The sequence below is a fragment of the Carettochelys insculpta genome, chromosome 10 (assembly GCF_033958435.1).
Source record: "Carettochelys insculpta isolate YL-2023 chromosome 10, ASM3395843v1, whole genome shotgun sequence".
Lineage (NCBI taxonomy): Eukaryota > Metazoa > Chordata > Testudines > Carettochelyidae > Carettochelys > Carettochelys insculpta.
Genome location: NC_134146.1, coordinates 38,629,460 through 38,650,021, shown reverse-complemented (window position 1 = coordinate 38,650,021; position 20,562 = coordinate 38,629,460). Strand labels below are relative to the sequence as shown.

The 20,562-nt window shown below is 43.7% G+C and overlaps 1 protein-coding gene across 2 annotated transcripts in view; it reads right to left on the bottom strand.

Moving 5' to 3' along the window:
• FNDC3B (fibronectin type III domain containing 3B) overlaps positions 1-20,562 on the bottom strand; it is a 402,180-nt gene that overhangs the window by 71,156 nt on the left and 310,462 nt on the right. For both annotated transcript variants that reach the window (XM_075004071.1, XM_075004072.1), the window contains exons 16-21: positions 18,287-18,358; positions 15,587-15,705; positions 13,698-13,803; positions 7,643-7,815; positions 6,404-6,517; positions 5,345-5,494 (exon numbers count right to left, since the gene is read on the bottom strand). In XM_075004071.1, coding sequence (XP_074860172.1) covers positions 5,345-5,494; positions 6,404-6,517; positions 7,643-7,815; positions 13,698-13,803; positions 15,587-15,705; positions 18,287-18,358 — 734 coding nt within the window. The remainder of the gene's footprint in view (positions 1-5,344; positions 5,495-6,403; positions 6,518-7,642; positions 7,816-13,697; positions 13,804-15,586; positions 15,706-18,286; positions 18,359-20,562) is intronic.

Here is a 20,562-nt window from a genome sequence, read left to right as displayed (position 1 = left end):
GACCCCACTAGATGCATCTTCTCAGTTTAACAATGAACCACTCTGAACACACTTTCAACTAGATGTGCACCCATGTGAGAGTGGGCTGTTAGCAGCTTCAAATTGGTCTCTGTGGAAGCCAGCATGCCAGTAACTTAAAATATCCAGGATTCTAGTTGTAGTGAAGATGGAAGCGAACACTTACACCTGCCTGCATTCTGACAGGTTAATGAGGTAATTAGCTCACCAGCTGGAGGATCCAGGAAGGAAAGCAGACAGTTTAAAAACATTAACCCAGCAAGAGCTACTCATAACTGTTGCTACAGAGCTGTATTGCATCTGGAGCTTAAAAAGGACACATGCAATAAACACACTTGGTGAATGGACCTTGGTAGACCTGTGTGCTGCTTAATTCACCAAGAAGGCTTATGAACCAGGGTTTTCTGGCCAGGGGCATACTTACGAATTCTGGTGTCCTAGGGAAGAACTGCGGAATTCAGTTGCAAAGGTCAAACGGTGGAGCAGGGCGCCAGGGAATTTGGGCTTCTGGGGCTGGGAGGCAGAGTGAGGGGCTGGGGTGATTTGGCCACCAGGGTTGGGCAGTGGAATGGGGGGGCAGGAATTTGAGGTGCCAGGGCTAGGCATAGGGGTAGGAGGAATTCAGGGCACTGGGGCCAGGCAGAGAAGTGGGAGAGCCGGGGCATTCGGCCAATGGGGCTGGCCAATGGAGTTGAGGGTCAAGACTAGGGGCAGGAGTGGGGTGGCCAGGGATTTCACGGTGCTGAGGCTAGGTAGAAGGGTGGGGGGATTCAGGGCAAAAGGGGCTGGTGGAAGGGCAGGGAATTTGGGCCACTGGGGTCCAAAGGCAGCACAGGGGCCAAATATCAGGGGATGGGACCTCCTAGGTCAAGAGGCAGAGTGGGCACTGGAGGGTGGAGACTGGGCCAGCTTGAGTGGGCTGTGCTAGGCATATGCGGCATAGGGCGCTACTTAATTTGGGGCACAGTGGTGCCCGTGCAGCTCCATACTCTGCGCATGCCTAGGGATGGCCCTGTTTCCTGAATGGGGAAGTGGAGACTGTTCACAACCTATCTTGTAATAGTTTTAACTAGCTTATATTTCCCCTATAGACTTTCAAGAATGTCAGGGGAATGGTGTCAAAAGCCTTACTAAAATCAAGCTATAGTAAGTGTGCAGCCTGCCCTCAACCACTAGGCCAGTAACTCTGCAAAAGTAGAAATCAAATGGGACTGGCATAATTTGTTCTTGACCAATCCATACCATTTCTCATTAAACTATTAAAGCTAAAGTTGATTGGTCGTAAGTGCCCAGTTACTCTTTGTTTCACTTTTTAAGGATAGGTATTATATTTATCCTACTATAGTCACCTGTCCCCCAGAATCTCATGAAGTTAATTGTTAATGACTCTGAGATTGCTTCACTAGTTCCCGAAGGTAATATTTAATGAATTTAATCAGACTGTGCAGGATAGAATACATCTAACTTCTAAATATTCTTTAATTCATCCTTTTCTTAAATTGGCTGTGTCCTATCTCTCTCTTTTTGTTACTGTTATATTGAACTGCCATCATTAATGCTTTCCAAGATAAGTCCTTCTAAGCTTTCTGCTGTCAAAATCCTCAGTAGTCTGTGGTTACATCTGCAGGGTCGGATGATCTGCTTATTCAGCGCCGGACTATGAAAGGAACTTCAGGGGGTAGCAGTCCACGGCCCCAGGCTAAGGATTCCCCTTAGCCCAGGGTTGCTGCCAGTGAAGCCCTGACATGCTGCATTCCTGGCTGGTTCTGCCTGGCAGGGTTGGGAGGAGGTGGCTCTGTATGCTGACTTCCCCTTCTCTCCGCAGGCTGGAGCTGCATTGCCGTGAACACAGAGAAGCTCTCTGTCCCTGCACTGTATAAGGTGGCATGGAATCACCTGTTCTGCACCACTGAATGGGAACTGTGCCAGTTACGGACCCCAATTCCCTACTCTCCCGCTGTATTCTCTCTCCCTCTCTGACTCAGCACCCCCATCCCAGCCTACTCCTGTACCCTCCTAGGCAATGTACCCCTACCTCAACTTCTCCCTGGCAGCCCCCTCCCAAACCTTTTATCGTTGGCTCCATCCTGAAGACTATGGGGCTTCTTATAATCTTCTAGACCCAGGCACCCAGAAGACTTAATTCAGCCCTGTGCTTGCTCAGAAAGAATTCCCTTTGACTTTGGTGGGCATTTGGCCTGATGCAGAGTAGCTACAGTGGTTCTAGTTTGGAGAATTAATTTGCTACTTTCATACAAAACCATCCCTATGAAAATGAAGCATTAACTCAGTAAGTGTATGCTTTATTATTAGATCATATATATAAACTGCAACTAACAGAGCACACAGTCATTAATTTTTTTCATGAGAAAAGAGAGCAACCATTATATCTAAGTCCTCAGCCAAATTCAGTGACACGAATGGAAATCTGATTCCAAAATTTTGCCCAATGTGTCTACCCTTGGAGGACCATTCATTAATCATCAGCCTTTGTCATTTCAACAGTTCCGTTTGTGCATAGTATCACTTAGATCTTTACGAAATAGTCTAGTAAAATGGACAAAAACAGATTATTGAAATAGTGGTGTTTCATTCCCATGGTAATAAAGTAGCTCAATGCTGACAAGTATTATTGCTCCCTACTCACTGGAATCAGAACTGTTACGTGTTACAGCGCAAAGCATCCAGAGGGGAACTTGTGGTAGCATAGATCATGAAGAAGCTGCTCCACAAACAACTAAAATCTTTGCAGAGGCACAGTCTTGAACAGTCTCCATGACAGCTCTCACTAAACACCTTGCATGCAATCTTTATCTTCCCCACACAAGAGTAAAGATCTGCACAGTTTGGCTTTGCAATGTCTTAAGTTGGAGCACCATTGGCAAAGAAGAACTGGAAAAACAGGAATGTGTTTTCTCCCCTACATTTTGCAGTGTCTGAATAATTTTGTTTACTATGCATGGGATAAATAGAAAACCTCATTCTGTTTTTCCCTTTGATGTTTTGCTCAGCTGGTGTGCTGAAGGAAGGGATGATAAAGCTTCATTTGTTTGCCTTTAGAAGCCCTTAAAAACAAATCCTGCTCCAGGGACATCTTTTATCTACTGAAGCACTCCTGTAGCTGGTAAAGCAAGCCTCATTTTGTGGTCTGTCTATAGTATTATGTGTCTCGCCTGAAAACCAGTGTTTGACAATCTGTATCTTGCTCCAAGCAATTAGTTTCAGTGTTGTTTATAACTGTTTTATTGAACAACCTCATCATCATAATTGATGGGTATTTAATTCTTGTTTGCTTACCAGATGTTTCCTCCCTCCCTCTTATTCCCTCAAATGGGAAAGTATTTCCTTGGGTGGAGGGCATGAGTGTTTTGGGGAATTTTCATTAATGCAACTCGGCTTTAAACGAAAAATAACTAAAGACAGATTGGCTTCCCTCTAGTCATTTATGCCTGATTCTCTAATTCTCTCTATTATTGGATTTGTATGGATTGAGATAATGATGTGTGTTTGTTAGAAGAGAGAGTAACATGAGCTGGACACAATTCTTTATATATTACAATGAAAAATTAAGTTTTCCTGTTAATATCTCTAATAGTCACAAATGAAAGAGTGATTTATAATTTTGCCTTTTATCCCTTTATTTATTATTTTAAAACACGTTCCCAAAGCAAATCTCCGTTATTTGTACTCCTCATTTGCCCATAACCTCATAATTCTACTCGCTACCATATTACCGTTAGAGCTCTAGTGCATTCTGAAATACACTTTGTAAGACAGATATTATGCTGTACAAAGTAAGGACGAGCTATTCAGTAAGGGAGCCCTCTAGAATTCTAGTGCATGGATTATTGGTGGACTTCAATAAAATGTAACAATTTTATTATATATTTTTCTTACCTTCTATGTACTATATTTTGCTTGAGGTGTTAAAATCCATGTTAGACATTAGCGTAGTAGAATATTTCTCTGGTGGATAGTTTAAAATAAGTGTGCACTCCCCATCCAATAATAATATGCAGTTGGCTATTTTCATTTTTAACCCTAAAAAAACCTCTTAAGAGTTCTCCATTCTCTATGCAACTACTTCCACAGTCTCCTCCCAGCTCAGTGAAGTCTAAATGCCAATTCAGAAGACAGAAGACACAAAACTTTCATTCTCGGGAATGTGGAGTGTAACTTCTGGGTTGCCATTCCACTCCTCTCACATACGCTGTTTCAATTAATGTTTCCCAAAGTAATGACTAGACAAGGGTAGGTCCAGTGACAATAAATTCAGAAGAATACAACAGAGCATGAGTGCGAATAGGCTGTGGGGCTCTATGGCTCTGATTCAGCTGCAGAAGAACAAAGGAGTATCTTATGGGAAACTCGACTTAAGAGTGCTTATGGCCTTCCATCAAAGAGATAAACCCTGGGTGGTCTGAACTAAAAGACTTTCAAGGGAAGCAATTTTCCAACCTTTGCCAGCTGGGTTGGTATGTGGATTTTTGGTTGGATTTATTGCCCATGTTCTGCACTTGCACATAAATAAACTTTATGGCGGAGACTCCAGAGCAGTGCAGGCTGTGTATAGAACTTTGCCTTGATTTTTTTTTTGTTAAGTCTCTTCAATTTTTTAGAAGACTTGACATGAGAAAAAACCCAGTTTCATCACAGGATTTGTATTTTAATTTGGTTGGTTTGTATTCAAAATAATGGGAGAAGTGCCAATACCAAAGAGAAGGTCATTACAGAGACTCTCTATAAAAGTTTAATTATATAAATTCAAGAGAAGGGGGAAAGATGACGTGTACATTACTTTGCCAGCTGCAACCTCCCGTGTGCATAAGAATCTTATCACCTACTCAGGCAGTTTTCTTAACTTATTAAATAAAACAGATGTTGGAGATTATTTTTTTAAGATAGGGGAATCTGTAACAACTGTTTGGGAGGTAATATCATCTATATATGGTTTTCAAGCTTGAGACAACTCAAATTTTTTGGATTAAAAATAAATATTGAAACATGATTATTTGCATTTTAGTGCAAGAATATCACTACCTGGCCTGGCTATCTGACAACAGTATTATTCACGAAAATTAAAGCATGTAATGAATGGGAGTGATTTTCAAAATCTGAAAGTTACATTCATCAATTTGAGTTGTTTAGAATCTAAACCATTTGATCACACAGCAGTGCTATATGATTTAGGACAAAGGTACATTTCTTCTCATTTACAAAGTACCTCATTTCAAAGCATTTAATAATGACAGAAAAAATCCAATGAAAGTAAATTGTGTTTACATTGTAGATTGTAATTTGTTCAAAAGGCAATAAGCTTCTGTACCTGTAATCTGCAGCAATAATGTGCTGCTGCTGACAATTCACTAATTTCAAAACAGGTTTCTGTGCCATTATAAATGAGTTCTAGAGATTCCTCATCTTCTCCCCATTCTAATCTGTATTCAGAGATGTCAGCACCGGAACATTCAGGACTCTGCAAAACAAATATTTGTATTTAGTAGTTTGAAGATGGAGACCTAGCTCATCACACTGGTCTGGTTAAAGAGAAGAACACATAAAGATGAGATCATGAGGGGAAAAAAACAGTTACTCACTGTTGTAACTGTTGTTCTTTGAGATGTGTTGCTCATTTCTATTCAAGTTAGGTGGGTATGCAGGCACACCCACCTAACTTGAAGAGATATGAACAAGCACTCAGAGAACCACCATGATGACTGTGAAGGGATACACAGTGAATTAGTGCCCTAGGTAACCAAAACAAGGCTAATTTAGAAGATATCCTGAGTCCCAGATTGGCGCCTTATTCACGAGGCCGTCTTTCATCTCTGGTCCTAATAGTTTAATATGGTTTTGATATGAAACCAAGTGACATCTGACTATTTTCAGAGAGTTGCTTTGACATAACTAATCTCAAAAAACAAAAACTGGGGACAAGGGACACAACAAACTGAAGTAAATGTTTGCAGAATGGTCCAAGATAAACTAAAGAGATTCACACAGAGCTTGTTTGAGATAAAGAACTGTAACCTCACATAAATGTGTAGATGAAAAATTGACATCACAATTTCAGTTCAGAGACCAGTCAGTGTTTTGTAATCAACACGCTAACATCCCAGAGATCATTCCTTACCAACCTATGACCTATATTGATAGGAGGAGATAAGAGATCCCTTTGTCTCCATTCACAAGTTCCTAATAAACTTGGGTGACTCAAGATCAACTCTAACAAGAGAAAAATGGAAGATTACTGGGATTTTAGCATGTTAAGCACGAGTGGGCTGAGACTGTGAACTGCTCTTGAAATTAGCTTTCAAGTACTGAGGAGTGCATGACTTTGGATAAACAAGATAGAAATCAAAACCACAAAGAGAGTTTGCCTTACCTCCCAGCTTACATGTACACATGTGTCAGACACAAAGGCAAGGGAAGGTGCTCGGCACTGACCAGGTGGTCCTGCTGCTGTGGTGACTTCTGTAGCTTCAGAATACGGCCCGTACTAGGAAGGGGTTGATAAAGATATTAAACATGCACGTACACACATGTACACTTTAAAAGGTTTTCATAAACTGTAGGTAAAAATATCCTTAATATAACACACTTTCTTGAAGACAAATTAGGCCTCTAATGTACCCTGAGCAATGCACAGCATTAGTTTGGCAGGCTTCACTTTCATTTAACAGTAGAAACAGAAGGAGCCTTGCTGAAAGAGAATATGTTATTTGCCTAAAACACCATCTATTCAAAGCTTCTCCACAGGAAATGGCTCCCTCTCAGCTTTTAAATGTCAGTCAGAATAGTTACCAAATCAGACTTTGATATATATACAAAATTAATTAATACACATGAAATAAATGCCTATTTTAACAATTTGCAGGTACTACTTATTTTTCTAATACCTGAGCTAATTTTTTACGTAGTTTTTCCTCGTGGTCTGCATTAATTAAAAGCTTTATTTTATTAAGAGCCGAGTAACTGTCAGCAGGGATCCAGCAGTTGAAGCACATAAATCTTTAGAAACTTAACAGATTTCTTGGGCGCAGTCTGATAGCCTAATAAACAGTGCATTAGACTACTTGATCTCACAGAGGATACATGTTCAAAACACTGGTAACTATACTCAGAGAAATGGGGCCCAACCTAACATTGAAGTCAACTGGAATTCTTCTGCTGATTTCAATGGACAAAGGATCAGACTTATATTTCCTAATGGAATTAGGTAAGCACGTTTTATAAGGAATTTGAAAAAAAAATGTGGCTTATGTTAAATGAAAACACATTAAAAACTACTGATGAAAAAAACAAAAAACAAGTTTTTCCAAAAATGTCCAAAAACCTGCTTGAAATTACTAAAGTGTAATTTACCTCTTTAAAGGTAAAGATCTTTTTTGTTGTTGTTAAAGATGTGGGGCAAACAAAGCCTCTTCAGTATAGTTTTAGCAGACTTTAAACATTAGACCAATTTATCTGAAACTATGTTTAAACACAAATGCTCTTCTCAACTTTTCTTATTCTGGGTGAGACCTTCTGAGTCTCAATACACTGTCTTTTTTCCATACACATGCACTGCCAGGATTACTACTAAATCTTAAATGTTGAGGTAGCACAGAATACGAAACCTTACCCCTCCATCATTCAAAGCCCTCACTCTGAACCGATAGGTTGTTCCAGGAAGAAGGTTGCTGACTGTGCACTCTAGATCAGGGCCACGATATACCTCAGAAACAACCTCTTCTGATTCTGTCATTTCCACAGTGTACTCTGAGACTTGACAGCCACTTTCTGACACAGGGACATCTAGAAAGAATCGGTATCATTTATTTATGGTTGACATAAAGTCACAGATATACATGATAATTATCATATGTTGATTGATTTTGTACTATGGACATGTACAACCTCCAGTGAAAATCTTTGATACGAGGTCCATACTCAGATATATGTGAGTGGGATCACTTGAATAACTCAATTTACATATTCTTGAGTATTTATAAGATCAGAACTGCAGTTTAGCAGTAGCTATGGGTACCATGTTGTAAAGCTGGGCTACTCTAGCATTCTAACACCACAAGTAGGCCCATTTATGTCACTGGATTTTACTACTGCGAGCAAGCACAACCCCCACAGCATATTAGGTTATGTTCAGATTAGAGCGATTTGTTGACAGAATTTTTTGTTGGAAGACATTTTCCAACAAAACTTCTGTCAATAGATCCTGTCCAGACAGCAAAGCCAACTGAGCAAGCGATCTGCTCTGTCAACAGAGAGCAGCTAGACTGCCTGGCTGCTCTACCGGTAAAACAGCCACCTGGAAGCACAGCATACAGTGTCACTGGTAGCCACTACTGTCCTGGAGCCATGGCGAGATGCTGCCTTAAAGGGACCCCCCACCAGACATATGTTCCCTGCTTATGCTGCAGGCATGCCTACCTCCTCAAGGGACAACAAAACCAGAGCAGGGCTTTGACTCATTCTGGGAGCTACAGCTCATTCCAGGGAGCCATGGTGCCAGAGCAGCCCCTAGGCTTGCGCTGGCCCCACAAAGAGGTGCTTCAGCACCTGCTGCACCTCCAGACGGCCATCCCCCTCTTCTTCTCAGAGGGAGACCCTGAGATCACTTCCAAGGACCTCTCCATGGCTGCAGGACAGTTACATCTGCGCCCGCCCCCCACCTCAGTGCATGGGTGTATCAGGAGGCACTGCACCAGTTCTGACTGGTGGGACCAAGCTGGTCATGGGGCAGTGGTATGACCAGACGTAGCTCCAGAACTTCCAAATGTGGAAGGCCACATTCCTGGAGTTCTGTGCTTGGCTTGCCCCTGCCCTCCTGAGACAGAATACCTGGCTGTGGCCTGCCACCCCCCTGGAGAAGTGGGTCGCAGTTGTCCTCTGGAAGCTCACCACCCCTGACAGCTACTGCTTGGTAGGCAACCATTTTGGTGTAGGGAAGTCCACCACCAGGGACCACCTCATGGAGATAAGGCTCTCTCTGACTGCAGTCCCTGTGAGGGTGTAGAGGGGAAGAGATCCCACCAGAGGGGGACCCTCAGGACGTGGAACTGTGGGTGCAAGGAGTAGGGGAGTGGAAGCCCCATCCTTGGGGAATTGTGCTGTCCCAACCTCACACAGCCCTGCTGTGTGGCCTCACGGGGGGGGGGGGGAGGGGGAGTGCCCAGAGAGCTCGGGAGGAGAACAGGCCCCACACACCTGGGGGCTCAGGGAGACTCTTCCTCAGTCTGTAATATGTGTGTTCAGTCTGCCCCTCTGCAGGTTGTGATGGCCATTGACACCATCCTGCTGCAGAGGATCATTCATGTGGAAGATGTGAATGCAGTCCTGGCTGGATTCGCTGTGCTGGGGTTCCTGAACTGTGTATATCAACTGCAAGAGATATTTTTTGATGGTGCTGAAGGCCCTGGTCAACCACCATGGACAGTTCACGGATATTTATGTCAGGTGGCTGGGCCAGGCACATAACATCTGTCTGTTCGGCAATTCTGGCCTGTGCTGGGGGATGGAGGCAGGCACATTCGTCCCCCACCGTGAGCTGGTGGTTGGGAATGTGCAGATGCCACTCTGCATCCTGGGGGATGCAGCCTACCCCCTCATGCCCTGTCTCATGAAGCCCTACACCAGCCAGCTGGACCCCACTCGGGGACTCTTCAATGCCCACCACAAGCAGGCCAGGATGCAGGCTGAGTGCACCTTCGGCTGCCTCAAGGTATACTTTAGATGCCTGCTCACCTGCCTGGATGTGGGGGACCACAATGTCCCCCAAGTTGTGGCAGCAAGCACAACACTGTGCAGGGAAAGGGGAACGCCTTCCTCCCGGGGCTGGGGGTAGATGTTGGCCACAAGGGCTGTGAGTATGAGCAGCTGGGTGCAGCTCTCATATGCCAGGCCTACCAGGATAGGGTGCGGATCCATGAGGCTCTGAGGGAAAGCTTTTCCCACAGCCCCAACTAAAACTTCCCAGGTTCCCCGCATCCCCACAATGACCCCTCTTCTTTACCCCCTCACTCCTCCCTGAGCCATGGTCAATAAAGAGGGAATTGGGTGTGCTGAACAAATAACCATTTTACTCAACCAAAGAAAAACGTATTGAAAAGAAACTGTGTAATAACAAATAGTTTCCAATAAAGCAAACTGCAAAAATTTTTGAACTATATACAGTGTGTGTGGGGGGGGGGCGGGGGCAGCTTAGGACAGGGACTGGGAGGCTTAAAACATGAAGGAGGTGAGGGGCCGTGAACCTGGGAGGGTGGAACATCATCGGGGCTGGGTTGGGGCCAGGACCGGGGAGGAGGTTGGGCTCTGGCAGGGTCTGGGAGGGCAGGGGGAGGCAGGGGACCTGGGTGTCAGGCATTGCCCTCAGCCACTGGAGCAGGTCCAGGACACCCTGTGGGATGGCCATCAGGGGCAGGGAGGCGGAGGGAGGGGGCAGCAGAGGCAGGAGCAGCAGTTGTGGGTGGCTGAGCCATCATGTCATGCCAGACACCAATGGTGGCAAAGTGAGACATGCGTTGGTCCCAGGCCCACGACCGCCATTCCGTGGTGACCCACGGCGGCTGCTCCATAATCTGGGTCATCCTTTGGAGGGCGGCATTGTGGTCCCACTGGAGGGTCTCCTGGATGCGTCCCTCTGGCTGTGGTCTTGCCCTGGTGCTGGGGTGGAGCTGGCCTGGCCCTCAGATGGTGTAGGTGCAGCTGTAAGGAAAACAAGGAGGAGAGACAGTGAGTCATTCATGCAGTGCAGCCCCTAGAGCCCTGCCCCTCACTGCAAGCAGCAACCAACACCGCCTGGGCCAAGGGACAAGAACGTCCTACGAGCAAAGCCATGTGCAGCCTGCGCAACAGGCCCTGCCGCAGAGTTGCTGCACACACTACCTTGCATATGATTCCAAATGCCAAGACCGCAGTACAAAGGCCCACCAGAGCTGGATACGTGACACTTGTGGCACGCCCCCTCTGCCCCTGCCTCCCACCCCCGGGGAGTGTGACGTATGCGGTACTCACCGACGCAACCTTTGCCCAGCTCTGAAGACGACCGAGAGGTGGCCTGGCTGGCAGGGACTGGCTCCAGGACGGTGACAAGGCCGCTGCTGGCCTCTGACTGCATGTCTGGCTCCAGCTCCAGTGGGGATTGGAGGCTTCCTCCCGCTCCTCTGAGGGCTTCCGCTGTGGTGGGTGGGCCTTGAGTGCCATGTCCACACTGTGGTATGGTGGGGATGTGAACGTCCCCCACCCCCAGGATGGAATGGAGCTCCCGGTAGTAGAGGCAGGTCCTGCCCCAGAGCATTGGGCAGCGTCCCAGGCCTGGACACAGCCCTGGCAAAGCTCCTTCACCTTGGCCTGTACCTGCTCCATGGTTCAGGGGGAAAAGAGTGTCCCCATTTGGCCAGGGCAGTGGCTATCTGGGTGTAGATGGGGGTGTTGTGGTGCTTTGTCTTGGGCCTTAGAGGAATTCCTCCTCCCCGCTCAAGTCCAACAGGACCTGGACCCCAGCCCCAGTCCAGGAGGGGGCCTGATTCTTGTAGCTCCGGAATAGCTCCTGGGACCCCTCTGTCAGGTTCCCCCAGGGTCCAGGGGAGTCATGGGTTGCCTGCTGCTCAGCTGGAGGGCTGCAAGGTCATGGGACACAGCTGTGTGTTGCTGTGCTGCTCACATGTTATCAGCTTCCTGCCACAGGCTTTCTCAGGATCCCTGAGGCTTTAAGAGGGGCCAGAGGCAGGGACCATAGAGTGGTGATTGCTGTGGACAGACTTACTGTCAACAGAATGTGCTTGGCAATCTGGACGCTCCCCAGGTTTTGTTGACAAAACCCTCTAGTCTAGACATAGCCCCACTTAAAATGGAGGCTGATACCTGCTCTTCCTTTAACCGAAAAGCCATAAAATATAAGAACGGACATAGTGGGTCAGACCAAAGGTTCATTAGCCCAGTATCTTGCTCTTTTGATAGTGCCCAATGCCAGGTGCCCCAGAGAGAACGAAGAGAAGAGGTAATCATCGAATAATCCATCACTTTCACCCTTTTCTAGATTCTAGCAAACAATGAAACAGAAACTGTATCTTCCTTCAGTACAAGGAGTAATTACGATAATAGTGTCTAGGATGACTTTTTAAAGTAACCTTAAATTGAAAAAAAAAAATCAAAGGCTCAGTGAGGCTAATCTTGCTGTCAATTCACAGTTCTGTGCAGGCCAATACTACAACGGACTCAGTAACTTTGAAATCATTCGAATACATACCTCTTACACAATACGTTCCATAGGTCTCAAAGTGCTTTACAAAAGCCAGTATCCTTATCTCATTTTACAGATGGGGAAGAAAGCTCAGTCCTGTGTTCTCTGAGCCATTCAAAAGCCTAGGCAAAATCAGTGGGGATTTTGGGTGCAGAAGGATCACTTGGACAGTCCACATGTATCATTTTAACAGCTCACTCTTACCGTGGCCTTTATTTTGTCTATTAATCTCCTTTGAAGAGCTCAACAGGAAATATACTATCATCTAGGTTTGGTGTTTGTCATGGAGGTCATGGTATTCACAGACTCAGTGACCTTCCATGACTTCTGCAACAGTCAGTGATCCTGGCTTGGGGGCTGCCCTGGCAGCTCAGGCAGGCCCTGTGCCTGGCACACAGGTGGGGTCCTGACTGTGAGTGCAACTTAGCTGGAACTGAGATACATTTGAGAAAAGGAAATGGCATTGAGACAGACTATCCTGAGTGTAGTAGTGTCTCAGATAGTACTAACATACAATTTAATCATGAGATGTCACCACACAACGATCTTCTAAAATGTCACAATTACTATTTTACTCTCACTGAACAGGCAAGGAGCTACTTTCTGTAAGAACTGTCACATCAACTTAATATATTTGGTTTGTTTTTTTTTGCACTTTTCCTTAACAAGAGTTTAAAATAAAAAGCCACCTAACATTTTCAATGTGTCCTGGCTCAGTATAAATTATGTGAAATCCTGTGCAAAATAGCTGAACATTGTGATTAGGAACACAAGGAAATAAATGGATCTCAAGTGATGTGATGTTTTTGTAACGAAAGGCCAATAGTTAAAAACTTTGTTGCAGGCCCTGATCATACCAGGGGAGGAATAATTCAGTGGTTAGAGCACTGGCCTGCTAAACCCAAGGTTGTGAGTTTAATCCTTGAGGGGGCCATTTAGGAATCTGGGGCAATCAGATAAAAAAAAAAATCTATCAGGGATGGCGATAGGTCCTGTTGTGAGTGCAGGCAACTGGACTTGATGACCTCTGAAAATCCCTTCCAGGTCTATGAGATAGGTGTATGCGTGTATATATAAGTACTGACACAGGCATAACTTCCAACTGAATTCAGTGGGAACAGACTGCAGAGTCAGACCCAAAGGAAAAAAATTAAGATAACTAACTTCCAAAAGCTTGACACAAAGCACACTGAAGTCAATGAAAAATCTCTGACTGACTTAACTGGACGTGGGATCATTTACAACCTGATGCAAATCAAAGAACAAAAATCAGAATGCGAAATCCTATACACATTTTAAATGTAGAGAAATTTAGTCTTTCGATCTTGACAGTAAACTTATTCTTTAAACAGTTACTTAAGTTTTGGTCCAAATCAATGGCTCAATCCGGGTTTCTGCATGAAAACGTAAATGTCTGCAAGTACTGATCACTTACCCCACTGTAGCTGAACTTCTTTGTGTTTTGGTTTCCCCAACATTCTTGGTGGCCGACAGTGACCTGGTGCAACACTAAGTGTACGGATGGGTAAACTTTCAGAACACTGGAAAAGAATATGAAACAAAACATGCCTTTCAACAGGGAACAACAATATGAGTCATGGTCTTGATAGAAAGAGATTTCTGAAAAAATATTACTTTGCCAGACAAAAAAAGAAATGGCAAGAAATAGATAGGATCAGAAACTCTCAAGAGGTTAGTTAATATTTCACTAAAATGAGCATAATCGACACTATTTTATTAGCATTACTTATATACTGTTTTCACTAGTATTAGTGAATATTTTAATAAAAGTTCTTTTTTCCCCACTATTTTATTATATTTCAAATTCCTCAAGAATTCTGGGTACTAATGAGCTCTCAAGAATACTGCTCTTTCATATACAGAGAAAGGCATAAGAAGAACCAATAATTGGAGGCTACACTTAAGACAAATTCAAATGAGAAATCAGACACTTTCCTTTTCCTTTAAAACAAGGGTGATTACCACTGCAACAAACTACCATGTGAAGAGGTGCATTTTCCCTCTCTTGATGTCTTCAAATCAAGACTCCATGTCTTTCTGAAAGATATGCTTTGCATAACACAACTTACGCTTTAGTCAAGCATAACCCAGGATAATTCTGTGAAAATGTAATAGCTGGCGATACGTTAAAAGTCAGATTAGATGATCTAATTGCTCCTTCTGGCCTTAAAATTAATGTATGATTTTTTCCTTGTGGTACAATATCAGTAACATCGGTGAAAACCTCTTTTTTGCCAACATTTGTTAAAAAAATGCTATTTTCCTTTTCCCCTATACTTCCCCATGGCTGATGAAGTACTTCTTATATACACTAAGCACTCAGATGTTGTTTTTGAACCTAAGGACAACACTTTAAAAAGTGCCTTGGGAGCCCAAGTTCCTGAGGGAGAAAGGCCTATAGCGAAAAAGGCAGCTCATAAGTTTGGATCCTTTATTTGCATTCTTGAGGAGAAGAGTCAGTTGCATTCACTAGTTTGTGCAGCATTCTACTGTAGTAACAGTGTCCCCTGGATCTTTTAAAGACTTAACCAAGTGAGAAGACCCATTGAAGTCAAATGGAGTTTTCAGTAAATAAAGTCTGCTGGATCAAGGATTTGTTAGTATTACGATGTAGAGAAATGAACACAATGCAAACAGTACACTACATTCCAGAGCATCTGAATCCACATGGATCTAATCAGTCACCAAAACACATGCATGATCCAAACAGCAGACAGTGAAATTGATAAATCCATAGCATTTTTCACTTCAGGGCTTACAGAATATGAGTTGGACAGATCAGGAAGCTGAGAAGACTGAATTTATATGTCTGCAAAATATATTTAATATTAAACATAAATAGGGAGATGTCTATCACCACAGCAAACTATGACCAATGATACAGAAAGCATAAACATATAACAGCTGTATGCACAAATTATTGGGTGAAATCCTATGCCCCATGTTATGCAGGAGGCAAGAGTACATTATCATAAAAGGCCCTTTTTCACCTTAACAATATGAAGATTTAGGACTTTTTCCATATGAAGGAAATAATTAATAACTAATTTTATTTTGCTAAATGAAAAAACCCAAACTTTATTAACTACAAAGATAGCAGCCTCTTTGCAAAGGAAGTATCTTGCTTAGGGACATTAATGAAAATCAGTGAGGTTTTCACTGTATCAATAATACTACATTTCTAGCCAAGTTACAACATTTGTTATTTAAAGCAGAAATTATTTAGCAAAACTAAAATGTAGCGCACAGGCGAAGCTCTGTAAAATGCAAAAATTATAGTTCTCATTGTTAAATTTTTCTTACCTGACTGTGTCCACCAGTGCTGATACAGCATGCCCGGAGTTTATACAAAGTGCCTGGTTTCAAGTGAGCACAGGTATATTCTGTAGCAGATCCACTATATGCCACTTCCCATTGATTTGCTGTAAAATTAAATGGACTCGTGTGCTTTTGTAAACAATGTGCACATCACACACACACTCTCTCTTTCTCTCTCTCTCTCTGGCTACTATTCCTCTATGGAGCTATGTATGAGAAAGAAAGTCTTTAACATGATTCTATAAAAATACTTGAATCCTTTTTTGTGAAAATAAACTATTCACACACTATTAATGACGATGTTGTTGTTGGTTAAGGAAATCTTTTAAAAATTAACCAGTAAGTATAATCTCGGAATTCCACTGTTCAGAAGAAAGGGACAGGGGCACACAAAAATCACAAACAATTGCAAAATAAACAAACAATCCAGGTACTTAGTATTATGCACAATAATCCAAACTGCAGGCCAGGAGGGGCATCATTTTAAGGATGCAGATCAGCAGCTGTGGCTGGCTTTTACACGGGGAGCAAAGAGGAGCAAGGGCCACTTGCTTCTTCCTTCATATCTTCCCTTCAACACCTATGTAAGAGGCAGCCACAATCTGGTTTCACATAAAGATCACTTTTTTGTCCATTGAAATGGATTGTGGTGGTGAGTCACTCTCGCTCTTTTGTCTAGCTGACCTAACACACTCTGCTTCACAAGGATGTTTAAAGTTTAATTTGGTCTGAAAGAGGGTACAGGTGCACATGATGGGGGATGTCTATCACACTCTGGGAATGAAGTTTTGGGAAGACACTTGCAACATCTATGCCTCAGCAACCTGGCTTGACTTTTACCTTTCCTTTCAGTTCTGTAACCACTTGTCCCTGCCTGCACCCCACATCCCGTCCTCTCTAAGCAGTGGGTGCTTAAATCATTCAAGTTTGAAGTCTTAGGCAAAAGGTATACTATTAGATTGCATTTTTTGTAATAAGATTTACATTAGTAGTAAATATATCCTACAAATAGATTTTAACCAAGCACAAATGGCACCTGCTTAACTTAGATTGCCTGGCCAAGGAATCCACGGTAATTAATGAAAAGCATTAAACAGTTTAATAATATTTTAACTCAGGCCAGGTCTACACTAGGAATACTTTACTGGTACAGGAATACCAGCAAAGTGCTCCTAGCAACAATGATGAAGCTGTGCTTTGTATTGATATAACGAATCCACATCCCACAAGCAAAGCAAGCTTTACTGGTGAGGTTTGCTGCCTCCCCTGTGAGAGTCAGAGATCATACCTCTTTGCATCTCTGACTGGAATAGCCATGCAGGCAGAAATGTGTAGTGAAGGTATAGCCTAGCCACAAACTTTCTTCAATTAATGTTTTTGTGTAAAGCTCAGTTTTATATTTAATGTTTGTTAAAATTAATGTAGTGTAACGTTAACAGACCTGGGTTGCTGGCACCAGGGACTGAACTGCAACCTTAGGGGCTAAAGCCCTGTGCTCCACCATGAGCTAAAGGCCAGCTGGTGCTCAGCCAAGGCTGTAAGAGCAATGACTTCACTCTGCCTAGAATATGCTTTTAGTGCATCTGGGGTTACTATAGGATGCAGGAAAGAGAGCCCAAATGCCATCCATAATATTTGATACAATTTTTTCTGGTACTATTGTACTGTCATGAAAAACACATCAAGGACCATGAAATCTGGTCTCCCTCCAAGAAATCTGGGTTTTGTGTGCTTTTAGATTCTTCTATACAGATTTCATGAGGTGAGATGAGTGTTTCTCAAACTGGGGGACCCAGTCCAAAGGAGTTGCAGAGTGGTCACAAGGATATTTGGTGTGGTGGTGTGGGGGGTCACCGTACAGCCACCCATACTCCTGTACTGTTGGGTGGCTGGCGACCAGGGCTCACTGTAAGCAGTGCACTTGGGCAGCCATGCAGGAGAGATTCAAACACTGCCCAGCTGATTAGCAAAGCGCACACAGCCGGCAGCATGTATTTCTATTGGTGGTGCACATCCATGCACACCTTGGTGCACAAAACAAAGCTTATTTTGCTCATGGATGGAAATATTGAGAGAACATTGCTGGAGCCCAGCAGCTGCTGGCCAGGAGCCCAGATCTGAAGGCAGAGCCGCTGTCAGAAACAGCACCGAAGCAAGGGCGACAATACTACACCACGCCATCCTTACCTCTGCACTACTGCTTGCGGTAGCGCTGCCTACAGACCTGGGGCTGCCGGCCAGCAACCATCCGTTTCCAGCCATCCAGCTACAAAGGCAGCAATGTTGCAGCTCCCCCTACAATAACCTTGTGTTCCCCCCTCTCTCTAAGTTCCCTCTTGGATCAGAACTCTTGCAGCTACACCACTGTGAAATTTCACATTGAAACTGTTCAGATGATGAAATCCACAATTTTCAAAATTCTAGGACCATGAAACTGACCAATGAATCATGGATTCAGTAAGACCCCACTTATTACATTATTACTTAGAAAAAACTTGCCAATATCTGACAAAGCCAAATTTCACAGATAACAAGCAGTCCTGTGGCACCTTAGAGAGGACTGCCTGTTACTTGTGATGCTACAGACTAACATGGCTACCCCCCTGAGACTAAAGCCAAGTGTTTTATGCACAGAATACATATAACTGCAACATCCTGGAATAGATAGATTCTTGTGAAATTTACCTTCAGAATTTCCTTCTGAGATCTCCAACAGGTATTTTAGGATTTCTGAACCACCATTATCTTGTGGAGGATCTGAAAAATGAGCATCATTTTTTTCCAATAAATTAGATTTGAAAAATGGAATTCACAAGAAAATAAAGACAGATTTTGATACTACAAAATCACACATATATCTTGTAAGAAAAGCACTTGTCACATCATTAGCTACTGCATAAAAGATCTAATGCTTCATAGTGCAGAGGTTTCTAGTCAGCATCTTGCAAATTTCATTCTAGTGATCTATAAGAGATTCATTAGGGCACAAATAACTCATGACAGAATTGATGGAGGATATTTACCTCAAATAGCAGCAGTCTGACTGAATCAACAGGACTAAAGCTGAAGATAAAATAATTATGCACTTCCAAAAGTGGTACAGATTGCACCTCTAAAAACCGTGAGTCTCTGGTCCAGTAACATCCATGGTCTAGCAGGATCACTGATGATCCTGGGCCAGAGAGCCCTGGCGGCCAGGAATAGGGAGGCAGTAGGGCCATCTGGCCAGGCATATAGGTGAGGCCTGTGGCAGCAGGCCAGCAGCCCAAGCAGCTGGGCAGCTAGAATCCCAGCTGTGGTGTGCAGCCCAAGTGGGACTGGGAGCCCCAGCCAAGCATCCCAACAGCTGGGCAGGCAGCCTGAGTTGGGGTGGTGCTCCCAGCAGCAAGGCAGGTTGACCGGCCAGTGCTGGCACTCCAGCCTGGGCTGAAAGTGGAGCCGGTCGGGAGCCAGGGAGCCAGCAGCTGGATCCAGGAATGTTGCCAGGTAGGGGGGCTGGCAACCAGGCTGGGGTGTGGGAATACCTGGGGACAGGAGTGGAGTTGAGCTGTGCCAGGCTGGAGTCTGGACTTGACCTCCCTGGTCCAGAAAACTTCCACGTTTGGGACCAGTGAGGTCCCGAGGATGCCAGAACAGGGAGGTGCATCCTGTGTTCATAATTCTAAAGATGATTATTTTAGGATCTATTCTGTGAATCTACAGATCAGTTCCAGGCAATCTGGAATCTTAGAATATGCTGCTGATTTGTTAACCATACTGCATGCTTTGACTCAGATACTGTGCTCTTGCTACTTGAGTGGAATGAGGAGCTTTAAGCAGCTGTTAGAATGTATTTTCAATGTTTACTCAAAGCTGTGATTTCAGGGAGTCTGATTTCAAAACTCACGTCTGGGATGCTTTATCATTATCAATTGCTCATAGACATGTTACCCAGTCACCTCCCAAAATCATGGTTTTTGTCTCAAAGAGGTTATATATGCAACATGACATGCCCAGAAAGGATCTTAACCAGCCAAACGGAGATGTGGGGGAAGTTCAGAAGGAGAACAACGGTAACAAAAATAAGACTACTGAGGAGTGGACATGCCTAGGCTGCTGTATTACATCATTTGTTTAACTGTTCTTGTCCATTTCATGTCTTCTGGCCAGACAGCAGACGTAAGCTTTCAGGAGAGATATGAAGGAGGAAGCTCGACAGGCAGGTTTGAGGCACCTACTCTACTCACTAATGGAGCATGGAAGAAGACAAAAAGATAGTTGTGAGGAGTATCAAGACTAGCATAATTAGTAGAACAATAAGTAAACAGGCTGGGATGTAGGCAAGATATACAAGATACAGAGTCTTGAAAGCAAGGACAAGAATCCTGAACTTGACAGGGCAATACAACAGAGCAGTGAGTGAATGGTCTCAAAGGACTGTGTGGTAAGAGACCTGGAGGGTGAAAATATTATCTGCACCACTATGCTTTCGCTTTACAGCTGTCTTTAAAAATATTTTTGAGCTCTGTAATATGAAAAAGACATGACTGCTCACCACAGTCTCAGGCATCTCTTGGAATGATCAACTGCTTACCAAATCTTCTGAACAATTCACCTCCTGACTGAGATGCAGCATACGAAATATGAATTTAATGTGCATTTCGCATAGGTTTTAGAATCACAGAACATTAGAACTGGAAGGGACCTCTAAAGTTATCAAGTCCAGTTCCCTGACCTCTTGGCAAGATCAAACACCACCTAGATCATCCCCAGTAGGTGTCTATCTTACCTGCTCTTAAATATCTCCAGCAATGGAGATACCACAACCTCCCTAGGTAACTTATCTCAGTGTTTAACCACCCTGACAGTTAGGAAGTTTTTCCTAATGTCTAATCTAAACCTCCTTGACCTATCCTCAGAAGCCAAGAAAAATTTTTCTCCCTCCTCCTTGTAATCCTCTTTGAGGTACTTGAAAACCACTA